This window comes from Mya arenaria, chromosome 4 (genome assembly GCF_026914265.1).
Source record: "Mya arenaria isolate MELC-2E11 chromosome 4, ASM2691426v1".
Lineage (NCBI taxonomy): Eukaryota > Metazoa > Mollusca > Bivalvia > Myida > Myidae > Mya > Mya arenaria.
The window spans coordinates 34,231,794-34,255,485 of NC_069125.1; the positions used below are offsets into that span (position 1 = coordinate 34,231,794).

A 23,692-nucleotide genomic window follows, 5' to 3' on the forward strand; every position below is an offset into this window, starting at 1 on the left:
CCCATAGAAAAATATGTGAACTATGTTGATAAGTTTTGTAGCTCATCCCTTTCAAATTCAAAGGCACATGCAATGATGCCTAAAATTCTTGTTCAATGTGACCTTAAATCATCAACTACCGGTATAAACAACCATAACAGTCTTTACTTGTAAATGCAAATTCTCACTTTTGTACCAAAAGTAGCAAAGGCTTCATAAATGTTGAGATCAGGATGGTGATTTTGTGGCAAACATGTCAACATCATGCTAAAATTACTTGCTTTGTTCAACAGGAGAATAAACCCATTAGGAAGATGCTAATGAGAAAACCTTTCAACAGGTGGCCAGACGCCGTAGAGGATCAATTGTAACAAATGGGGAATGGTTCAATCATTTGCATCTTCTAAAAGCATCTTTTTTTTCCCCATCACTTCATAAAAATCATGACTTGCATATCGAGGAGTTAGTGCAACACTGTTGTAACCCCTTCAATTTCTATACCAAGTTACAATTGTCTTGCTCTAGTCCCGTAATATATGAACAGTACAGTACAATAACATTCACAGATTAAATACAGATTTAATGAGTTATTAAGAATGCATTAATAAACATTCATAAACTGTTTCCTTTGATAGTGCGAAACGTCAAGTTTAATATTTAGTCTAACTCACTGCCATGGCTTAACTTTAACTTTAAGGTTTGAAAAACAAGCGATCCAAAAAGATTCTTTTTAGTAAAAATGCACACATAAAACAACATTAATAAAGTGATTTGTTGCTGCTCACCATTATGTTGTAATATCCCGTGAGCAGAAATCACGACAAAATTCTAGCTTTATCAGACCCTTAAGTCACTTTCAATTACCGGTATTGCTGTTCTATGTCTATTGTAAATTTGATAAAAAAAAATTACCAGTCCCATTCAACTATTACACTTGGCGGTTGGGTCAGCCGGATTTCACCAACTCTGCTTGAGCCCATGATTCATATAAGTTTTTTTTTGTTAAGACATTATTACAGCATTATTACAGCAGTGTACCTTGTCCTCTTTGCGTTGGATGTTTAACTGGTCAAACGCCTCGAGAGCGTCCCAGTTCTCTGCGGCTATAAGGTCCTTCACTTGCTCGTTGGGCAGGTCAATACGGTAGTTAAAGTCCCCGCACCAGAATACGTAGTTGTGGGAGGGCAGAGCACGACCCTACAGTAGGAATATACAGACTGTCACAGAAAATTAGCACAATACATATGGAATTTAGAGAAAACATTACAAGTCCTAATAGGGAATTATTAAGATTCAGTATTTAATTATACCTTTTTATAAAAATGTATGACTGAGAAAACTTCTGAAAATACAAAGATAACAAATCAGTTTTTTAGGTTCATACAAAATCCCTCATATTGCTAACAAAGTCAATGAGAAATGCCAAGATATATTGGCTCAGATAATCAAAAGTGCAAAACATTTTGGTGTGCTGTGTGACAGCACTGAATTCAACCGGAGAAAATTGCAAGAATCAGAAACTTTCATTCAAAGGCAATATTTGACTCAGATGACAACTGATTCTCATGCACAGTATTTCTTATAATTATCTTATCATTTACTGGCTTTATCTTGAGTACAGCTGTTTCTTTTGAAAGGAACTCACTCACAATTTCTTTTAAATTTTGTTTCAATGTAACAAATACATAACAGCAATGACAGTTACTCATTCTGACAAAATTTTGTAAATTGAGCCTCAAATCACTGGCACCGTATTTTCAATTATTATTAAGAAACAATTTTTTCTTCTGATAATTCCAAAGTAAAAATTACCATGCCAAAATGTGAAATATTATAGATTTTGTTTGTTTTTGATAAAAATGCACTTTGAGCTGTCTATATATTTCCAATACAAATTTGATTTGTTTAAAAATTAAATAAAATAAAAAATCTGCTGCCATTGTCTTAATAATTTTTTTTGACAAAATAGAGCATTTTCAAATAATTTCAACAATAGAACTCTACCTTGAAATCTTGATGGCATACCAGTCAAACAAGCATTCTGTACATATTTCCCCCCCCTTTTTTTTTTATGTTGTGAAGAGTCCCTTTCATGTTGTGCAAGATTACATGCTATAACTTAATCAGGGATGTGATTGACCCGGCAGCTGGAGGTCTAAAACCATTTCAAAGAGGGGTCAGGGGGCTGCTTTAGGTCTACAATGGGATGAAGCATAACTGAAATTTAGAAATCTTTGACGGCTCTTCTTGCTTCAAATTCAAGGCAAACTTGGATGTCAAAACTATAAACTAATAAAATAACAACCAGACGCAACCAACTGATTATTTTTAATCAGTTAATTAAAAGAAGGTGGTGGGGGTGGGGGAGCTATTGAATCCCTGGAAATCCGCAGATAAATCACATCCCTGTAAGTGTATTCTTTTTCATGGACAGAAATTTATTACGCACAACATGGACATGGAGTATAAAAATAGCAATGAGTTAAGTCTATTTGGATGAAAAGGCTAGTATGTGTCAAATGTCAGGATGGTGTATTTCATAGCAAAGGCGGAGCAACTATGAATGAAACATTACATTCCCTCTTCTAACAGAGCTCCCAGGCTGAAAATGTTACACACAAAGATATATTCATGTATATGTCTGATAGATTTAATGCAATATAAAAAGGTGTCCCAAACAAACCATGCTAGCATATTTATATAAACTTTGTCTTCAATACCCTTGACATATACAAGGCATTGTACTACAAAGATCAATACATAAATTCAAACAGCTATTATACAATACATTTGCTATAAAAACAGGTCCATTATACATTAAAGCTGCACTCTCACAGATATACTGTGTAAACAACTTTTTATTTTTTTTATTCTTGGAAAGAGCAAATTTTTGTGTAAATATCTACAAACCAATGATAAAAGATGGCTGACAAAAGATCAGATTGCAGATTTTCATACTTCCATTCGGAAAATAATGTTTTATGGCTTAAACGGTTACTAACGGTTTGAGAAAAATACATAAAACATTACGTAATGTTTAAACTAGAAATAAAAATCTGCGATCTAATTTTTGTCAACAGTCTTATATCACCGGTTTCCATGGATTTTCGCAACAAATTGTTTGTTCCAAGACAAAAAATAAAAAAAGTTGTCAAATTGGTCAATCTGTGAGAGTGCAGCTTTAAAGCAGTGATTTCTTTCCATATATATTTTTTCTAAGTGCATCACTCAGGACTGGTATATATATATATAAAAGATGCACAACTGTACAATTATTTAAATCAGTTATTGGCCTCACTTAACATGTGCTTAATATCTCCACCAATATATGTACCAAGTTTTATTTGAATAACTAGTACATTTTTTTAGTTATTGCCAAAGTTAAGATTTTTGCAAATTCTTTTGTCAAAAAGGGGGCATTATTCAACAATTACTAATGTCAGAGTTATGGACCCTCCTATACATGTATATATTGTTATTGGCAACATGTGCAACAAGTTTCATTTGCATCTTGAATGGTCCTGAGTTATGGCCAAGGTAATAGTTTGTGCACGGCGAAAACGAAGACGGCCACAGCGACAACAAGGCTATCACAATTCCTCAACTTTCTTTAGTCAAAAGATAGAGGAGCTAATAAATATTGAATATAATATAAATAAAATAACTAAGTAGAACTAGCCGCTTCTTTTTCATAAATATGCAGCATACTAAGAGCATATATAAGAATCACTGTAAATCATTACAGATTGACTCACAACAATATCTAAACTACGCCTATTGATAGCATGATAGTTTATGCTAATGTCTTTATGCTAGATTGTGACGAAAACTCATAGCTTATAGAATCACTGTGGAGTCTATTTCCTAGGTAGAAACCAGTACTGGTGTCCATTTTGGAAGGCCATGATAAAGTTCCCATGGTGGGGATCAAACCCATTATCTCTTGGTTGCACAATCTCTTGGGTGAGAGGCTGACACCTATACCATAAGACCACTCTCACCCTAGTGGATATTGAACCCACAATCTCTTGGGTGAGAGGCTGACACCTATACCATAAGACCACTCTCACCCTAGTGGATATTGAACCCACAATCTCTTGGGTGAGAGGCTGACACCTATACCATAAGACCACTCTCACCCTAGTGGATATTGAACCCACAATCTCTTGGGTGAGAGGCTGACACCTATACCATAAGACCACTCTCACCCTAGTGAATCTCTTGGGTGAGAGGCTGACACCTATACCATAAGACCACTCTCACCCTAGTGGGTATTGAACCCACAATCTCTTGGGTGAGAGGCAGACACCTATACCATAAGACCACTCTCACCCTAGTGGGTATTGAACCCACAATCTCTTGGGTGAGAGGCTGACACCTATACCATAAGACCACTCTCACCCTAGTGGATATTGAACCCACAATCTCTTGGGTGAGAGGCTGACACCTATACCATAAGACCACTCTCACCCTAGTGGGTATTGAACCCACAATCTCTTGGGTGAGAGGCTGACACCTATACCATAAGACCACTCTCACCCTAGTGGTTATTGAACCCACAATCTCTTGGGTGAGAGGCTGACACCTATACCACTAGACCACTCTCACCCTAGTGGATATTGAACCCACAATCTCTTGGGTGGGAGGCTGACACCTATACCATAAGACCACTCTCACCCTAGTGGATATTGAACCCACAATCTCTTGGGTGAGAGGCTGACACCTATACCATAAGACCACTCTCACCCTAGTGGATATTGAACCCACAATCTCTTGGGTGAGAGGCTGACACCTATACCATAAGACCACTCTCACCCTAGTGGATATTGAACCCACAATCTCTTGGGTGAGAGGCTGACACCTATACCATAAGACCACTCTCACCCTAGTGGATATTGAACCCACAATCTCTTGGGTGAGAGGCTGACACCTATACCATAAGACCACTCTCACCCTAGTGGATATTGAACCCACAATCTCTTGGGTGAGAGGCTGACACCTATACCATAAGACCACTCTCACCCTAGTGGATATTGAACCCACAATATCTTGGGTGAGAGGCTGACACCTATACCATAAGACCACTCTCACCCTGGTGGATATTGAACCCACAATCCCTTGGGTGAGAGGCTGACACCTATACCATAAGACCACTCTCACCCTAGTGGATATTGAACCTACAATCTCTTGGGTGAGAGGCTGACACCTATACCATAAGACCACTCTCACCCTAGTGGATATTGAACCCACAATCTCTTGGGTGAGAGGCTGACACCTATACCATAAGACCACTCTCACCCTGGTGGATATTGAACCCACAATCTCTTGGGTGAGAGGCTGACACCTATACCACTAGACCACTCTCACCCTAGTGGATATTGAACCCACAATCTCTTGGGTGAGAGGCTGACACCTATACCATAAGACCACTCTCACCCTGGTGGATATTGAACCCACAATCTCTTGGGTGAGAGGCTGACACCTATACCATAAGACCACTCTCACCCTGGTGGATATTGAACCCACAATCTCTTGGGTGAGAGGCTGACACCTATACCACTAGAACACTCTCACCCTAGTGGATATTGAACCCACAATCTCTTGGGTGAGAGGCTGACACCTATACCATAAGACCACTCTCACCCTGGTGGATATTGAACCCACAATCTCTTGGGTGAGAGGCTGACACCTATACCATAAGACCACTCTCACCCTAGTGGATATTGAACCTACAATCTCTTGGGTGAGAGGCTGACACCTATACCACTAGAACACTCTCACCCTAGTGGATATTGAACCCACAATCTCTTGGGTGAGAGGCTGACACCTATACCATAAGACCACTCTCACCCTAGTGGATATTGAACCTACAATCTCTTGGGTGAGAGGCTGACACCTATACCACTAGAACACTCTCACCCTAGTGGGTTTGAACCCACAATCTCTTAGGTGAGAGGCTGACACCTATACCACTAGACCACTCTCACCCTAGTGGGTTTGAACCCACAATCTCTTAGGTGAGAGGTATACACCTATACCATAAGACCACTCTCACCCTAGTGGATATTGAACCCACAATCTCTTGGGTGAGAGGCTGACACCTATACCATAAGACCACTCTCACCCTAGTGGATATTGAACCCACAATCTCTTGGGTGAGAGGCTGACACCTATACCATAAGACCACTCTCACCCTAGTGGATATTGAACCCACAATCTCTTGGGTGAGAGGCTGACACCTATACCATAAGACCACTCTCACCCTAGTGGGTATTGAACCCACAATCTCTTGGGTGAGAGGCTGACACCTATACCATAAGACCACTCTCACCCTAGTGGATATTAAACCTACAATCTCTTGGGTGAGAGGCTGACACCTATACCACTAGACCACTCTCACCCTAGTGGGTTTGAACCCACAATCTCTTAGGTGAGAGGCTGACACCTATACCATAAGACCACTCTCACCCTAGTGGATATTGAACCCACAACCTCTTGGGTGAGAGGCTGACACCTATACCATAAGACCACTCTCACCCTGGTGGATATTGAACCCACAATCTCTTGGGTGAGAGGCTGACACCTATACCATAAGACCACTCTCACCCTAGTGGATATTGAACCCACAATCTCTTGGGTGAGAGGCTGACACCTATACCATAAGACCACTCTCACCCTAGTGGATATTGAACCCACAATCTCTTGGGTGAGAGGCTGACACCTATACCACTAGACCACTCTCACCCTAGTGGATATTGAACCCACAATCTCTTGGGTGAGAGGCTGACACCTATACCATAAGACCACTCTCACCCTAGTGGATATTGAACCCACAATCTCTTGGGTGAGAGGCTGACACCTATACCACTAGACCACTCTCACCCTAGTGGATATTGAACCCACAATCTCTTGGGTGAGAGGCTGACACCTATACCACTAGACCACTCTCACCCTAGTGGATATTGAACCCACAATCTCTAAGGTGAGAGGCTGACACCTATACCACTAGACCACTCTCACCCTAGTGGATATTGAACCCACAATCTCTAAGGTGAGAGGCTGACACCTATACCACTAGACCACTCTCACCCTAGTGGATATTGAACCCACAATCTCTTGGGTGAGAGGTATACACCTATACCATAAGACCACTCTCACCCTAGTGGATATTGAACCCACAATCTCTTGGGTGAGAGGCTGACACCTATACCACTAGACCACTCTCACCCTAGTGGATATTGAACCCACAATCTCTAAGGTGAGAGGCTGACACCTATACCACTAGACCACTCTCACCCTAGTGGGTTTGAACCCACAATCTCTTGGGTGAGAGGCTGACACCTATACCACTAGACCACTCTCACCCTGGTAGGAATGGAGCCCACAACCTCTTAGGTGAGAGGTGGACACCTATACCACTAGCCCAATCTCACCCAGGTGGGTATGGAGCCCACAACCTCTTAAGTGAGAAATGGACACCTTTACCATAAGACCATCCTTTTAGCATAATGATAGGCTGTGTGTCTAAACTAATCTAAATACGTAACAACATAAGAACATACTCGGCAAACTTCCTGTGTCAGAGAAATTAAAAATCATGAAAATCAAAGAAAATTTAGCCAAGTACAGAAAGCAAAATATCAAGGTATTTGGCATTACATATCAAATTTTTCATGTATATGAAATCATCATTAACAAATTATTATACAAATTACAATCAAAATAATTATCTCTTGTTTTAAAATATTTCTTGATATGTTATGGTAAACTACTTTTCAGTATTGACAATTATTACAACAGCATTTCACTGATTTAATAAATTAAACTGATTGAAGTTTGTTCATGAAGGGCAATACTGGTTTGCCTGGAAACATCACAGAAGTACCCGCAGACTCTGGCTGGACAATATTTTTCAGAGCGCAATGATGAGCGCAACTCTTATATAGCCCCCAGGTATAATTAACTTGGGGTAAAATAACATGTTCAGTTATAAATTGATATTTAATTTATATTCCAAAGAAACGCACCATAGGAAAAGACATTTTCTTGGAGATCTCTGCGTAGTCATTATTGCGGTCGTTGATCTGTGACTGTCCAGCAGCAAGATGGGCGCATACGAAGCAGATGGATGTGGCGTGAAGCAGGAAGCGGATGCCTACTCCGCCCTTGTTACCCGCCGCCCCGCCCATGCCCGTTTTCACTATATCCACTGCCACATCCCTGAGAGAGGAGATAAGAGTTAGATTTATCTAAGCCAGCAAGGTAGCAATTTGCTGCAAACCAGAAAGATTTTTACAGCTTTAGAAAACACTGGAATATAAAATTATCAAAATTTTGCATCAACATTGATAATTTTTGTCAGTTTTTGTTTATACCTACTACCCTACTTGGCAATAAACACCAGGAAGCATTATCAATGCCCTTCAAATTTTCAGTTCCATATTATTTCATATAGAACATCATATATTTATAGCAAAAAACATACAACCAAATGGAAAAGACAATCAAAATTCTCTGATTAAATAAGAGCTTTCAATTGTAACACATCCATACATCAGAATGAGATTATTTCCAAAAATGAAAATATACATAATGAACTTTAAACTAAAAGACTTAACCATAGGAATCTCTTCTCGCCGAAACCTGATTATTCACCTATCGATGTTCCACCCAAGATGGGATATTGACTTGGCCAGATTTTTTCAAATATTTTTGATGCATGGGACACTTTACCCCCCCCCCCCCCCCCCCCCCGAATAATTTATCTGCTCCAGGGTTGGAATTTAGACATGATTTGCATTTTGCCTAAAACTCATGCCTGTGCCAATTGCCCATTGATAGGTGCATTATAGAAAGGATATTCAAATTCAATTCTTTTCTCTGGGCTCAACTGTCAACTGAACTAGGTGAAATTGCATGCATTGTCTGCTGCCCATTGACATTATAGCAATGTTATTCAAACATGATTTCTCCAGGCTAGCCAGTCAACTGAATACTGACAATGCTTGAATTGCCTGCTGCCCCTTGACAAGTGCATTATAAAAAGTCAACTGAACACTGACTATGCATGAATTGCCTTCTGCCCCTTGACAAGCGCATTATAGCAAAGATATTCAAACATGTGTTTCTCTGAGCTAGACAGTCAACTTATAACTATGAAATGATATGCACAAGTGCATTATAGCTAGGTTATTTAAGAATGATTTTTTATTGGCTAGACAGTCCATTCATTGCCCGCAGCAAGTTGACAAGTGCTTTATAGCAAAGACTTTCAATCATGATTTGCACAAGTACATTATAGCAATGTAATTCAAACATGATTTTTTTCTTGGCTAGACAGTCATCTGAAACTTGAAAATGCATGCATTGCCCGCAGCAAATTGACAAGTGCATTATAGCAAAGACATTCACTCATGATTTTCTCTGGGCTAGACTGTCATCTGTGCAGATGCATGCTGTTACCTGATGTACGGTGCGAGTTGTGGTCGTATAAAGACATATAGCAGCACGCCGACCAGCTGGACCTTGGTCAGGAGAACGTACTTGTGGTCCCTTGATATCGTCTTCTGTATGTACTTCTCCCACTCTCGAGAATTTGTCTGGCTACAATGGATGAAGACAAACTTAGTTATAATGATTAATATTAGTAGGTTAAAAGATGCTTTTCTGTAAGAAGAACTTTACTGATATATATTCTAGTAAAACCACACTCTAAACTAGACTGTATTTTCTACACTCAATTTGCAAGCCACAGTATGAAAGAACACCAAAGGGACAAAACTCTATCTTCAACACAGAGAATATCTCCAAAATAGATTACACTATTACTAACTGCATTCAAGACAAAATCTGCGAAAACCTGGCCAGATGTGAAAATGAAGTAGCCCAAGGAATCAAGTTACGTCACCAAGCTGATTATTTAAGCGTGACATTGGTTATATATATTTAATGTCTCTCTCTTAAGTAACAGTCAAAATAAAACCACTGTCAGGGTGCTGCTTACCTTGTGTTAACAATGTTGCTGGCATTGAGGTCCACCATCTCCTCAAATCCGATGGCAAAGATGTCCACTGGTACATCATAGTCCACAGATGGATCCAACATCTCTGTGCACAGAATTAAAAAGGTAGGTTAACATGTATATATATCAAGAATTCATTCATTCTAAATCATATATGATTGCTATCATGCAGTTAAGGAGGACCTTTTTAAGTAGTGCGCCGCTGAGTGAAGCCAATGCTTGTCTTTTATTTTCAGTAAAACAAGAGCATCACCCAAGATGTAACATTTTGGCAATGGGTTCTTAAGGTGCCTTAGTCAAATTGGAAGAAACGAGTGTCAATACTATCAACAAGTAACAACCAAAAGCAACTCCACCCCCCCCCCCCCCCCCAAAAAAGGGGGGTGGGGTCATTTTAATATTTAAACGTTTTTAAGGGTTTTTAGGGGTTTTCCTGATGTATATAACCATGCTACTAGAATAAGTAAACAACGAAAAAATAGGCTACAATTCTTAAGTGTGTGTGTGTGGTCTGGTGGTAAGGATGTCGGCCTCTCACACAAGAGGTTGTGAATTCTCATGGCCTCTCCAAAGTACACCATAACTAGAGCTGTCACAGGAGTGACGAATACCCCCAAATGCCGCCTGGACACAGGAATGGCAAACCATTCCTTTGAAAAGAGGCCATAACTCCAAGGTTACTGCACACTGCATCTTCTTTTATCATGCATGAATTCTTTTATTTAAATCTGTTGAGTAATTTAGAAGTTACACTTCTGACAAGAAAAACTAGCCTTTCATGAGTTATCAACCGGAACTGTTTTTCTATTTTTAGTAACAGTGACCTTGACCTTGGCCCCACCAGCCCCAATATCGAACTTGACCTGTATCTTCTGATGTTACACCTGCGTACCAAAAATTGTTCAAATCTGTCTAGCCTTTCATGAGTTATCATCCGGAAACCGTTTTTCTATTTTTAGTAACAGTGACCTTGACCTTGGCCCCACCAGCCCCAATATCGAACTTGACCTGTATCTTCTGATGTTACACCTGTGTACCAAAAATTGTTCAAATCTGTCTAGCCTTTCATGAGTTATCGTCCGGAAACCGTTATTCTATTTTTAGTAACAGTGACCTTGACCTTGGCCCCACTAGCCCCAATATCGAACTTGACCTGTATCTTCTGATGTTACACCTGTGTACCAAAAATTGTTCAAATCTGTCAAGCCTTTCATGAGTTATTGTCCGGAAACCGTTTTTCTATTTTTAGTAACAATGACCTTGACCTTGGCCCAACCAGCCCCAATATCGAACTTGACCTGTATCTTCTGATGTTACACCTGTGTACCAAAAATTGTTCAAATCTGTCAAGCCTTTCATGGTTTATTGTCCGGAAACCGTTTTTCTATTTTTAGTAACAGTGACCTTGACTTTGGCCCCACCAGCCCCAATATCGAACTTGACCTGTATCTTCTGATGTTACACCTGTGTACCAAAAATTGTTCAAATCTGTCAAGCCTTTCATGAGTTATCGTCCGGAAACCGTTTTTCTATTTTAAGTAACAGTGACCTTGACCTTGGCCCCACCAGCCCCAATATCGAACTTGACCTATATCTTCTGATGTTACATCTGTGTACCAAACTGTATCTTCTAATGTTACACCTGTGTACCAAAAATTGTTCAAATCTGTCTAGCCTTTCATGAGTAATCATCAGGAAACCGTTTTTCTATTTTTAGTAACAGTGACCTTGACCTTGGCCCCACCAGCCCCAATATCGAACTTGACCTGTATCTTCTGATGTTTCACCTGTGTACCAAAAATTGTTCAAATCTGTCTAGCCTTTCATGAGTTATCGTCCGAAAACCGTTTTTCTATTTTTAGTAACAGTGACCTTGACCTCAGTAGCCCCAATATCGAACTTGACCTGTATCTTCTGATGTTACACCTGTGTACCAAAAATTGTTCAAATCTGTCAAGCCTTTCATGAGTTTTCGTCCGGAAACTGTTTTTCTATTTTTAGTAACAATGACCTTGACCTTGGCCCGACCAGCCCCAATATCGAACTTGACCTGTATCTTCTGATGTTACTCCTGTGTACCAAAAATTGTTCAAATCTGTCTAGCCTTTCATGAGTTATCGTCCGGAAAACGTTTTTCTATTTTTAGTAACAGTGACCTTGACCTTGGCCCCAATATCGAACTTGACCTGTATCTTCTGATGTTACACCTGTGTACCAAAAATTGTTCAAATCTGTCAAGCCTTTCATGAGTTATCGTCCAGAAACCGTTTTTCTATTTTTAGTAACAATGACCTTGACCTTGGCCCGACCAGCCCCAATATCGAACTTGACCTGTATCTTCTGATGTTACTCCTGTGTACCAAAAACTGTTCAAATCTGTCTAGCCTTTCATGAGTTATCGTCCGGAAAACGTTTTTCTATTTTTAGTAACAGTGACCTTGACCTTGGCCCCAATATCAAACTTGACCTGTATCTTCTGATGTTACACCTGTGTACCAAAAATTGTTCAAATCTGTCAAGCCTTTCATGAGTTATCGTCCGGAAACCGTTTTTCTATTTTTAGTAACAGTGACCATGACCTTGGCCCAACCAGCCCCAATATCGAACTTGACCTGTATCTTCTGATGTTACACCTGTGTACCAAAAATTGTTCAAATCTGTCTAGCCTTTCATGAGTTATAGTCCGGAAACCATGAAAACCAACAGACCGACTGACCAACAAGCTCACTCCTATATACCCCCTCAAACTTCGTTTGTGGGGATATAACTAGTTTCATGCCAGTAGATGGACATAGCACCTTCAACTGTCTTCACAATCAAGATGATATTTTTTAGTATTAACTAAACTACAATCCTACCAGGTTTGGTCTTCGCTGTCATCTTGGGAGCATCTAGGAGCCAGTCATTCATGGATTGATGTTTGAAGGCGATGGAGCGGAAATGTTTTCCTCCGTTCACGTTCCATGTGCCGGCACAGACACGAAAATTCTCTGTGTCGACATACTCCCTGTAGCGACTCACAACATTGTACAGTACTGCTGGAGGGGCTAAAACAATGAAAGAAACATTGTTATACTGTTTGAAATGACATTGGCAATAAGGACATGCTATTTTTTTCTTCTCTTTATCAAAAAGGCCATCTTTCAGCTGTAGGGGTATGGGACCAAGCCCTTCAAAGGGGAAATTTGACTGAGAAAGGCCCTTTTAGTTAAACACAAAATATTCTTATTCTTTACTATAACTAGTTGTTATTGGATTTAAATAATAAACTACTGTGAAATCATTAATGTTCGTGGGGCATTAATGTTCGTGGTTTTCGTGGGTTGGGTGATCCACGAATTCAAGATCCCACGAAATATAAACCCTTTATTCACTTTTTCAATTGCCTTGTTACGTTCATACTCTAGTATATTATTTACAGAGGTCGCAGTATACAGTGTTAAAACCTGTCTCACTGTATAACATACGATCATTATTCTGTTAATATATTATAACTGCCTTTAACAAATAATAAACCAAATCAATTAAATGTGTTTTATGCAGCAAATGACAGTTATAAGCACGTGTTTAAACGTGTGCTGTTAATGAAAATCTCCAAGTTTACAAGATGTGCGTGATGAGTGTCCATACTCGATTTTTTTATTTAATAAAATAATTAATCGATTACTAGTATATTGAAGGTTACTAAGCACCGAACGTGACAATATACGCACCTTTTCGGTGTTTTCACAGTTTGCAAAATTCTTAATTGGCATTCAATGGCTTCCCCTATCTGTATTTATGATCAGGGTACATCTTCTTTTATTACATTTATTCCCAATTAAATCGATAAGTGACATGGGTATATGCACTAATTGGCATGTCGTACCACATTAGCGAGTGTCATAAACCGAGTGACGTAGAAGACGGAAATCACGGGCCAGCGCGTGGATATTATGCAGACGATCTAGGACGATCGCATCTTCGATTTTTTTTTTCAAAAATGAAAATCCACGAATTCAAGTACCCACGAAATTGTTTTCTTTTCGGCAAACCACGAAATTTCATACCCACGAACATTAATGATTTCACAGTATTACGTATTTGACGAGATACAGAGACAATTGCGGTACAAATACCAGACAATTGAAGACAATATATGCAAGAACTCGCACAATATAGATCAAACTCGGCCAATATCAACAAAACTCGGCTAATATTATAAGTTTCCTCTGTTTTGATTGGCTACAAAACTCGCGTAATGTAGGATTTGAGTATGTGCAATGTCACTTTAAGGATGCATGTCAAAATCAGCAAAGTCAAGTCTAGACAAGAGCTGTCACAGTATGTGACGAATGCCCCTGAATGTGACATTGACCTATGAACAAGGTCAGTACATGAAAATTTGATCTTGCCTTTACATGTCAAATACATATGGCAAGTTATTTTAAATTGCCTCTGAACTTAAAAAAATACCACCCATACTTAACAACCTACACTGTTATGTCCTTATATTCAGCATTCCATTGTGAATAAACACTAAGAGTATCTTTCACCTTAGAGGTAGGGACATGGGTCTTGTACCCGACACGTCGTCTTGGTATGTCAAACACATGTGGCAAGTTATTTTAAAATCTGTCCATACAAGAGAAAGTTACAGCACGGACACGACAAACTATACTCTGTGTCCTTATATGCAGCATTCCATTGTGAATAAACACTAAGTGTGACCTTGAACTTAGAGGTAGGGACATGGATCTTGCACGCGACACGTCGTCTTGGTATGTCGAATACATGTGGCAAGTCATTTTAAAATCTGTCCATAGAAGGGAAAGTTACAGCCCGGACACGACTACATTGTACCTATATTCTATGTCCTTATATGCAGCACTCCATTGTGAATAAACACTTAAGTGTGACCTTAACCTTAGAGGTAGGGACACTGGTCTTGCACGCGACATGTCGTCTTGGTACCGTATGTGGAACACATGTGGCAAATTATTTTAAAATCTGTCCATACAAGGGAAAGTTACAACCCGGACACGCCAACCTATACTCTATGTCCTTATATACAGCACTCCATTGTGAATAAACACTAAGTGTGACCTTGACCTTTGAGGTAGGGACACAGCTCTTGCACGCAACACATCGTCTTGGTATGTGGAACACATGTGGCAAGTTATTTTAAAATCTGTCCATACAAGGGAAAGTTACAGCACGGACACGACAAACTATACTCTATGTCCTTATATGCAGCACTCCATTGTGAATAAACACTAAGTGTGACCTTAACCTTAGAGGTAGGGACACGGGTCTTGCACACGACACATTGTCTTGGTATGTGGAACACATGTGGCAAGTTATTTTAAAATCTGTCCATACAAGGGAAAGTTACAGCCCGGACACGAGTTATCGGACACACGTACGTCCGGACGGACGGTGCGATTTTAATATGCCCACCTTTGGGGGCATAAAAAGCAGACACCATGAATGAATAAGGGATAAATACGACTTCAATGTGAACTAAAGGTAATTTATAAGAATGTTTGTGACCAAAATGGTAATAATTACGGTAATTAACAAAATACTTATTAATTAGGTGATTTCATATTGGCCCAGTTATTTGTCCTTGGTCAGCTGTAATTGCCTTCGCCCTTTCGGGCTCAGTCAAATACATCTAACCTCGGACAAATAACTAGGCCAATATGAAATCACCAAACTAATAACATTATAATATTATTAGATAAAGTGTTGGTATAACACAATATCAGTTTATAAAAGTGATACTTCCCAATACTTTCAAATACAAGATCGTCTGAAATTCAGACACTGGGCTGTAGTGTTTCACTATGGATTTGTCAAAGAGAAGTCTAAGAAGCTTGGACTATACCATTTGTAATCATAGGCCAAATGGTAAAGCCACTCATCCATACCGTTCATCCTGCATGTGGTGAGTAGCGCCCGTGCTCTGTCAGCTAGTTCTCCTCTCAGTGTGCTTCCCAACAGCAAAATGTCCATGGCCTCCTGCTTGTTGTTGTCTAAGAAATTATTCTGAATTGTTCTCGTAGCTGACCGCGCAGCATCTGAGGTCTGCAACATAAAACAGTTATCTGTATGCAACATCAAACTAAATGAAAATATAGTAAGGCAGAGGGAGATTTTCACACCTTTAAAATTCACTTCAAAGTATGCATGTCTATTTACTTTTCTTAATACAGAATATACTACAATTATGAATCCTTAAAATAACCAACTGCATTTATTTGTTCTCGTCTGCTGATGCTTACCGTAACTTTCCACAGCCAATATGACTAAATACATTAATTGATGTGAGTTACATCCCTTTGAAGTGAAATGTTAACAAACACTTCCATTTTTCTCTATTAAAGGGACTCGCTCATGGTGTGTAAAAACTGTGGTCAATCATTAGTATTAAAACTAAGACACTGAAGGCTGGACACTTTCAGCAAATGTTGATATTTGCTCAAATATTGCCTTTGAAGACCACAATTTTTAATAGGGTGACTAACAGGTTTCAGTAATTTGTTGTGGGGTAATTGGTTGATTGACATCATAAGGTATACTATAGAAAAGACACAGGCATTTTTTTTTAGGATTTCTGCGGAAAAAAGTGTGTCCTATATGTCATTTAGGGTACTATTGTCAAGGTCTTCCTTCCAGTACTTTCGTTTTAGCAAATTCAAGCCATCCAGCTTTCTTCTTATTCATGTAAATGCATTCTTTTACCAAATTTATGTCTTTCTTTCATTAACTCTACACCATCCCTCACCTTGGACCTGCCTCCCCCAAGAGCACCGGTTCCCGCGTAGATCATGCTGATATGGTCCCCATTGAGGATCCAGATCTGTTTGTAAATCTCTGTGAAGCGGGACACCATCTGCGGCTTCCCCGCCAGACCAAGGTCCTCCAGCTGACGATTCAGGATCTGAAAATTTAAAGGTGTATTGTTTTTTTGTTTTGACCACTGTTGTCTGTTGTTGGAAGATACTTTTAAACAAAGTGAAAGAGTGACTCAGAAAAAATATATGTTCTGATTACTTAATTCTGTACAATGAATACTATTGGTAGCATTTTTCTTTTCTATATTTTAATTTGTGTCCTTGGTTAAAATTTCAAACAGTGAAATATCATTTTTATTTCACTAAGATAAATCACAAGTAAGCATATATTTTTTTGGTTCCTAAATATAATCTATGAACTAGCCAAACCGGAGTATGCCCCTTTATAGATCAGGGGGCAGTATCAAATATATGTTATTTTTTCTAGCTATGTTTCTCAAACAGCTTACATTCCTAGAAACAACACCACTCTTACCCTACCTGTAGGCCGAGTAGACATTGTACAGCATTGGTCCGGTCCAGGCAATCAAGACAGTTGGTCCTCACAGTGCCCGTCTGGTACCTGCCAAGAAACATTCACATATATATACAGGCAGGTTTATTAATAGTTCAATAGATTATTTAATAGACTTGATTATTTTTTTTATCTTATTGTAGCTTTTTAGGCTGGTACTAATGTCAACCACTGATAATGTGTTTCTTATTATAACAATTAAATTATTTGAACTTTTTCCACATGACTTTAATTAAATTTGGGCAATCTTACACCATACCATACACTTGTTCATGTTACATTTTGATTTTTTTAAATGTTTCCATGTTTTATAAATTTATTTGTGAATGTTTACTTTTTTTTTACTTTTAACCATATTTTAAGTGCTTCTATTGCTGTTTATTGTCAGTGAAATGTGTTCAATTGATTAATCTTTTATATATGAAAGTTCATAACTTTACATGTTTGTTGTGAAAATATATATCATACTGCAGTAAAAAAAGTTGTTCTGCCTACAGATGTAGAACACTTCAAGATCATGTTTGATTGGAATGCACAGATTTATTATTTGAGAGTATTTAGACTAAAAGACTGTTAAGAGAGAGCATAACATGATCAAAGAATACCTATCACTTTTGTGTATGTGTTGTAACTTCTTTCAATACTAACAGTTTGTTATAAATACCTTAGCTGTGATCTTTACTTCAGTGTCAAGACTATGTTGTTTTTATTCTTTACTTAATTCTGAAAATTGACTCTATCAGACAGCAGGGTGCTGTAAAAGGGCAGCTGGGTGCCCAACCCTGCTATTTTGGCCTAATTGGAGCGCTATTATTATTCTACAGGTGGCTTTTATGAAAGTGTACAGTATGGTGTACAGCAGCACATGATTAGGTAATGGCCTCTCCCCATACCTCTTCTTCTCTCCATTCTCACTGTAGAAGTACTCAAACTTATCGTAGTATTTCTGGAGTATGGCCCGCAACTTTTCCAGGTTCTTCAAGTTCCCGCCCCGACACTCTGTGTGGTAGTCGAATGATATCAGAGGAATGTCATGGGCAAATCTTGAAGCCTTGTGGTGATTCTAAAAATGATGAAGATGTTTGTCAAATGCATTTTAAACTTTGATGACTAATGCTGTCCGCTTACTAGTATTTAAAATAAAATAATGAAATATGCCATTTCTCTTTACATATCACTAGCATGATTGTTTGGTGTATAAGGCATCAATTTTTTTTAGGTAATGACTATATCCATCTATCATTAGGATGCAAAGATGTGTAAGTGCATATTAGATATTAACATCGAGATGTCAATGTTTAATTTATATTGCAGGGCTTTTTCACCAAAAATTGTGAAGAGGCCTAGCCTTTTCATTTTGGGAAATTTAAAGGCGTGAAATTCTGCAAATTGGGAAATTTAAATGCATTAACATCTCAAAATGGGAAATTGATAACAATATAATTCTATGGAGTAATTGGTCCTCGAATAACATTTAAATTATACAGCTTTCTTCTTATGTCAACTTAAAAGATAAAAAAGAATAATTTGCTCAACCAGAATAAATTTTTATAGTAAATTTTTGAAGTAAGATCTTCCTTTTTGGGAAAAATATCTGGGATTTGTGAAAAAAATATCTGGAAATTGGGAAAAAATGCCATTTTTCCCAATTGTGAAGTAGCCTAATTTCGGCCCCTAGCAAAGAAGGTGAAAAAGCCATGTATTGATTAACCATTATATTATTTTTGCATGGATCACATTTTCCAATAACCCCATAATGAAGGTATTAGTGTTATATTATCTATTAAAGGGAGGTAAGACAAAATTTTACTACTATTATATAGCAATTTTATTAATTAAAATTTTTGTTCCCAGTGAAAACTTAAAAAGTATTTAAACATACATTTGTAACCTTAAAATGAAACTTTACCAGTAGCATTTTTTTTTTATTAATGATGGATGAATTGTGATAATTTGAATAAGTATATGGACTTTAACCAGGGTTCTTGCTAGATTCAAATTTTAGGGAGAAGTTGCCTTTCCCAGTTTGAAAAAGAGAGAAGCCTTGGGGATGGAGAAGTCTTTCAAAAAGCAGTATTTAATCTGTCATTCAATCAATCATTCTGTTAGTGGCATCACTCATTCATTAAGTAAAACTACCCCATTCAGTAATTTATGTGTGTAAAAAAATACAACCAAATTAAACAAAAGTATTTATAACATACAAACATCTGATAATTTAAGGATTATTTCAACAAAGTTAAAATATTCATCTTTTTTCTACACAGGAAGTTCTAAAGGTCATACAGTTTCTCAAACACACTTAAGTGTCTTATAACAGGCTACATGTTAGCCCACTTCCTGTATCTCTTTTTTTTATATAAATGGGGTAATATTCTCATTTGAAAGGAAATTTGGTATAATTTCTTTTGTAAAAAAAATTAGAGAATGGAATTCGAATAAATGAACTAAGATACTTGAGCTTGTTATGCTTAAGAAATTTCATAAAACTGGGGTAGAGTAATGGCCTCATTGTGCATTGCAATCTCCCCATGGTGCAGAACATCTTGTGCCCCTATACGTACCATGAAAGCCTGACTGAGGAGGTGTTCCCCCTCCTTGCGGCCCAATAGATTGACGACCACTTGCTCCCCGTACTGCTCCTTCAGTGTGCCCAGGTGACGCTCAAACGCCGGGGCGCTAGCCTCGTACCCTCGCGACATCTTCACTTTGTGAGATCCAACCTGGCATGGGACAAATCATTTGTACATGTACATATTGCAAAGCTGTGATCAAATTTAGCACAAAGCTGTTAGCCCTGGGCCCATATTAACTAATTCTTTGAGTCTTAATTTGAGACTTGAAAATTAAAGCATTTAATCTTGACTCTGTTGTAAAACAAGTAACAGTATTAGCATAGTGTTGATCATGAAAATTAAGGTCTACGTCACATATGACTTGGTATACAATTAGTATTGGGCCGTGCACCATTTTTGAAACTATGTACAATGTAGCAGATGGTAAGTGCAATAATTTAGGCTTGTTATTAGAACATTTTAAGTTGATGATTACGAGAGTAAAGGCATAAATGTCTGCTTTTCTTATACTCAGAAAACTACACTGCAATTCAAACAAGAGCTATATCACAAAAACTATATTAAAATACCCAGAGGCTAACAGGACATAGAAATGGTATTTTTCAGACCATTTTTACTAAGTCAAGGGCCATAACTCTTGTTAGACTGAATGAAATGTCACACAAAGAGCAGGTGATCAATTTCCAAAGCTGACCAACATTCATGAAGTTTCATGAATGTAGGTGCAATTCTTTTTAAGCTAAATGCAAAACAAGAATTTGCAGGGACGCAACTCCTCCAAAGCTCCCATGAATCTGGGGGTATAATAAAAATTCAGACAAAGCTACAAAACAAAATGATTATCTTACTTGTATGCCTGGCTGTTCCCAAAACAATGGCACAGAACCTCTGGTTTGCAAATATGAAGCTATCAGCCCATCCAAAAATATCACCTGAAAATAAACAGCATTTATTATTGGTATGAGCAGAAGGGTCAAATCAGCAATGGCCATGGCATACTAAGTTATCTTTGAAAAATGAGTGCATAAACCTTCAAAAATCGAATGAATTAAAAATCTATTGTTTTTCTATTTTGTTTGCATTTAATATAAAGTAAGTGTACCTGAAGTTAATAATTTAAACAATACATGCTTTTTTTAATCTGTATGTTTAACACAAGAGTGATAACAGACCAAAACCCCAAGAATGGGGCTGAAAAGCTTGAGGGATTCAGACCAAAAGCAAGGCACCCCCTGTTGAAATAGCTTTCAAAACCATGAATATCCCTTTCAAATTACTTTTTACTATTTTCAATGCAAATGTCCAGCAAAAAAACAATCAAATGTACGATTGTCTAAAATTGAAATCTTTCAATCCTGATTTCAGGATTATTCTAACTTCAACATCATTGTTATCTTATATTTAACAGATAAGCAATTTTGACGAGGGTATGGTTTGTTTGTGTTGTTTGTATTTGCGTATGTGGTGTAAGTTTGTTTTTGGTGTTTGTGTATGTGATGTTAATATGTTTGTGTCTCTAGTTCATTGTTGTTTGGGCCCTTGCCTTGTGCCCCTTAACAGGTTTATTTTTTTTTTCAACTACTGGGCTTGTCTCTGTATTTTTCATTGTATTATTATCCCACCTGCTCTGTTTCACAAAAGTTTGCCACATGACCATCATCGTTGGTCCCTCGCACATTGAAGCGCGTTCCCGCCCTCTCACACGAGAGCCGAGAGATGAGGCATGCCCTAGCCTGCCTGTGGGCCGCGTACACTGTGCGAATCTCCACCCCACCACAGATGGTTTTGAACAACCAGGTGTCACAATCAATACCAAACCGCTGCAAGTGAACATGCATGGAACGGTTCCTGCAAAATACAAGTACAATTATATATTGTAATGCAAATAAGTAAGATCTCATAAAAATTTACGACTGTAAAAAATATATTGGCTTATTACTTAGTTAAAGTTATGTTTACATAACAAATGGGTGAAATAAAAGGACTTTCTAATCTCACAACTGTCAAGGACTTCACTCGACACTTAAAGATACAAACTGAAATATTGAAAACTTATCTATCAGATGAAGGAAAGGAAGAGATTAAACAGATTTATAACAATTCATTAGGACTGTTTTTATATTTCTTTGAATTTCTCTCATAACTTTTAACTGGTAATTTAAGCATATAAAGCTAAAAACTCAATAAACCAATAGCTTACCAAAAGAATCTGCTATCAGTGTCATGGTCCTGGATTTTGCGTTGAGCGCACAGAGTGAGATCCCAAGGAACACCAGTTGAGCTCCAAGCAAAGTAGAAAGTCCGAGAGTTAAGTACATTTCTCACTCCCACAATCCTGTCTTCATCGCCTGGGCGGTTCTGCAGGGAAACGAAGTGGGTGGCAGTGATACAGAAGATCTCAGAGTCGCCGATCTTACCAACAGACACACAGCCCGTCACAAGCACCAGGTATAGAATATTCTCATCTCCTGAAATATATAAATCACCTTACCTCAATTATATAAATATGCTTAGGCTAACATATTTTCTAGAATTCTTCTAATAAGAGTGTTTTTTTATGTAGAAACAATTATAAGAAATATTATTTACATTAACATAAATGACTAACATGAAGTAGCACAATGATATTGTTTACGTACGTGTAACCAACGAAATTGAATAAAAAATATTCACATCAGATAGTAATTAATATTTTACCTCCTGTATTCAAGTTTAAAACTCCAAGGCAACCATACGCATCTAAAATCTTCGAATACTGCTTTTTAATTGTGTCAGTTTCTGCTGAGGCTAAAAGAAATAATCAAATAAAAATCATATAAGTTACATTTATGTAGATTAAGAATCACACATAAACCCCATTCTGTATGATTGTCATACATGAGACTGTTGAGTTTTGTTATGAATGTGTCTTACTTCTAAGACTACATCAGTAATGTACCTGTTACCTGTGACCACAGGGTCAGGTCGCATTGTAATGTCACACCTTAATAATGATGGGGGAACTGTAACTAGTAATAACTAACTGTTTTTCCAATTTGATGATGTGATAGCAGGTTAATGTATTTTTAAATGTTAGTCAGGAACACTTAGGTAAAATGAGCAGGTAGTAGTACTGGCGGGTCGGCTAGCCATATTTTTTTGCATCTTGGGATAGAAATGGCATTTTTTTATGTGGACATATTAAAGATGGATTGCAACTTTCCAAGGAAAGCCCAAAAATGTTAAGTTTGGTTTGAATTTGACAAAGTTATGGCCTCCTGAACATGTAGTCCAAATGATTGTACGTTTACGGATTTTTTTACGTTTTTTGATATGGCAAATCCTTCACGTACAAATTGTTTAGTATCAAAAGTGGGTAGTTATTCTGATCGGGATTCCGGGTTAAAGCATTTAACATCTAAAAAGTATCATAAAAACAAGAAATATTACCAGATTGTGTTATTTTATATCAGTTCCATACATAAAAATGTCATATCCTACAAATAATTATGAGTTTGACGTGTTTTTTTAATTTCTTGCTGTCAAAACATAGCGATATATACATGAAGGGCACCTGCAAGGCTTCAGGGCACAATTTTTTAAACAATCGGAAAATTTCAGCCATGGCCGAGTTGTTACGATTGAATTTACTAGGTCTATCTCGAAGCTTGTCGGAGGTGGCCGAGTTATTACGATTGGGTCGAGTTGTTCCGCTTGGCATAATTGTTGTCTGTGTCAGTCAACTTTCGTTTTATTGGAAAGGTAAATAATGTGTTTTAACGCA

General features: G+C 38.0%; 1 protein-coding gene across 1 annotated transcript in view; it reads right to left on the reverse strand.

Moving 5' to 3' along the window:
- LOC128232271 (synaptojanin-1-like) overlaps positions 1-23,692 on the reverse strand; it is a 38,799-nt gene that overhangs the window by 13,263 nt on the left and 1,844 nt on the right. Inside the window, exons 2-15 of the mRNA XM_052945740.1 lie at positions 22,627-22,716; positions 22,130-22,397; positions 21,552-21,777; positions 20,778-20,861; positions 19,918-20,076; positions 18,247-18,416; positions 17,320-17,401; positions 16,770-16,925; positions 15,913-16,069; positions 12,859-13,047; positions 9,983-10,085; positions 9,442-9,582; positions 8,007-8,199; positions 1,018-1,176 (exon numbers count right to left, since the gene is read on the reverse strand). Of these exons, the coding sequence (XP_052801700.1) occupies positions 1,018-1,176; positions 8,007-8,199; positions 9,442-9,582; positions 9,983-10,085; positions 12,859-13,047; positions 15,913-16,069; positions 16,770-16,925; positions 17,320-17,401; positions 18,247-18,416; positions 19,918-20,076; positions 20,778-20,861; positions 21,552-21,777; positions 22,130-22,397; positions 22,627-22,716 (2,177 nt within the window). The remainder of the gene's footprint in view (positions 1-1,017; positions 1,177-8,006; positions 8,200-9,441; positions 9,583-9,982; positions 10,086-12,858; positions 13,048-15,912; positions 16,070-16,769; positions 16,926-17,319; positions 17,402-18,246; positions 18,417-19,917; positions 20,077-20,777; positions 20,862-21,551; positions 21,778-22,129; positions 22,398-22,626; positions 22,717-23,692) is intronic.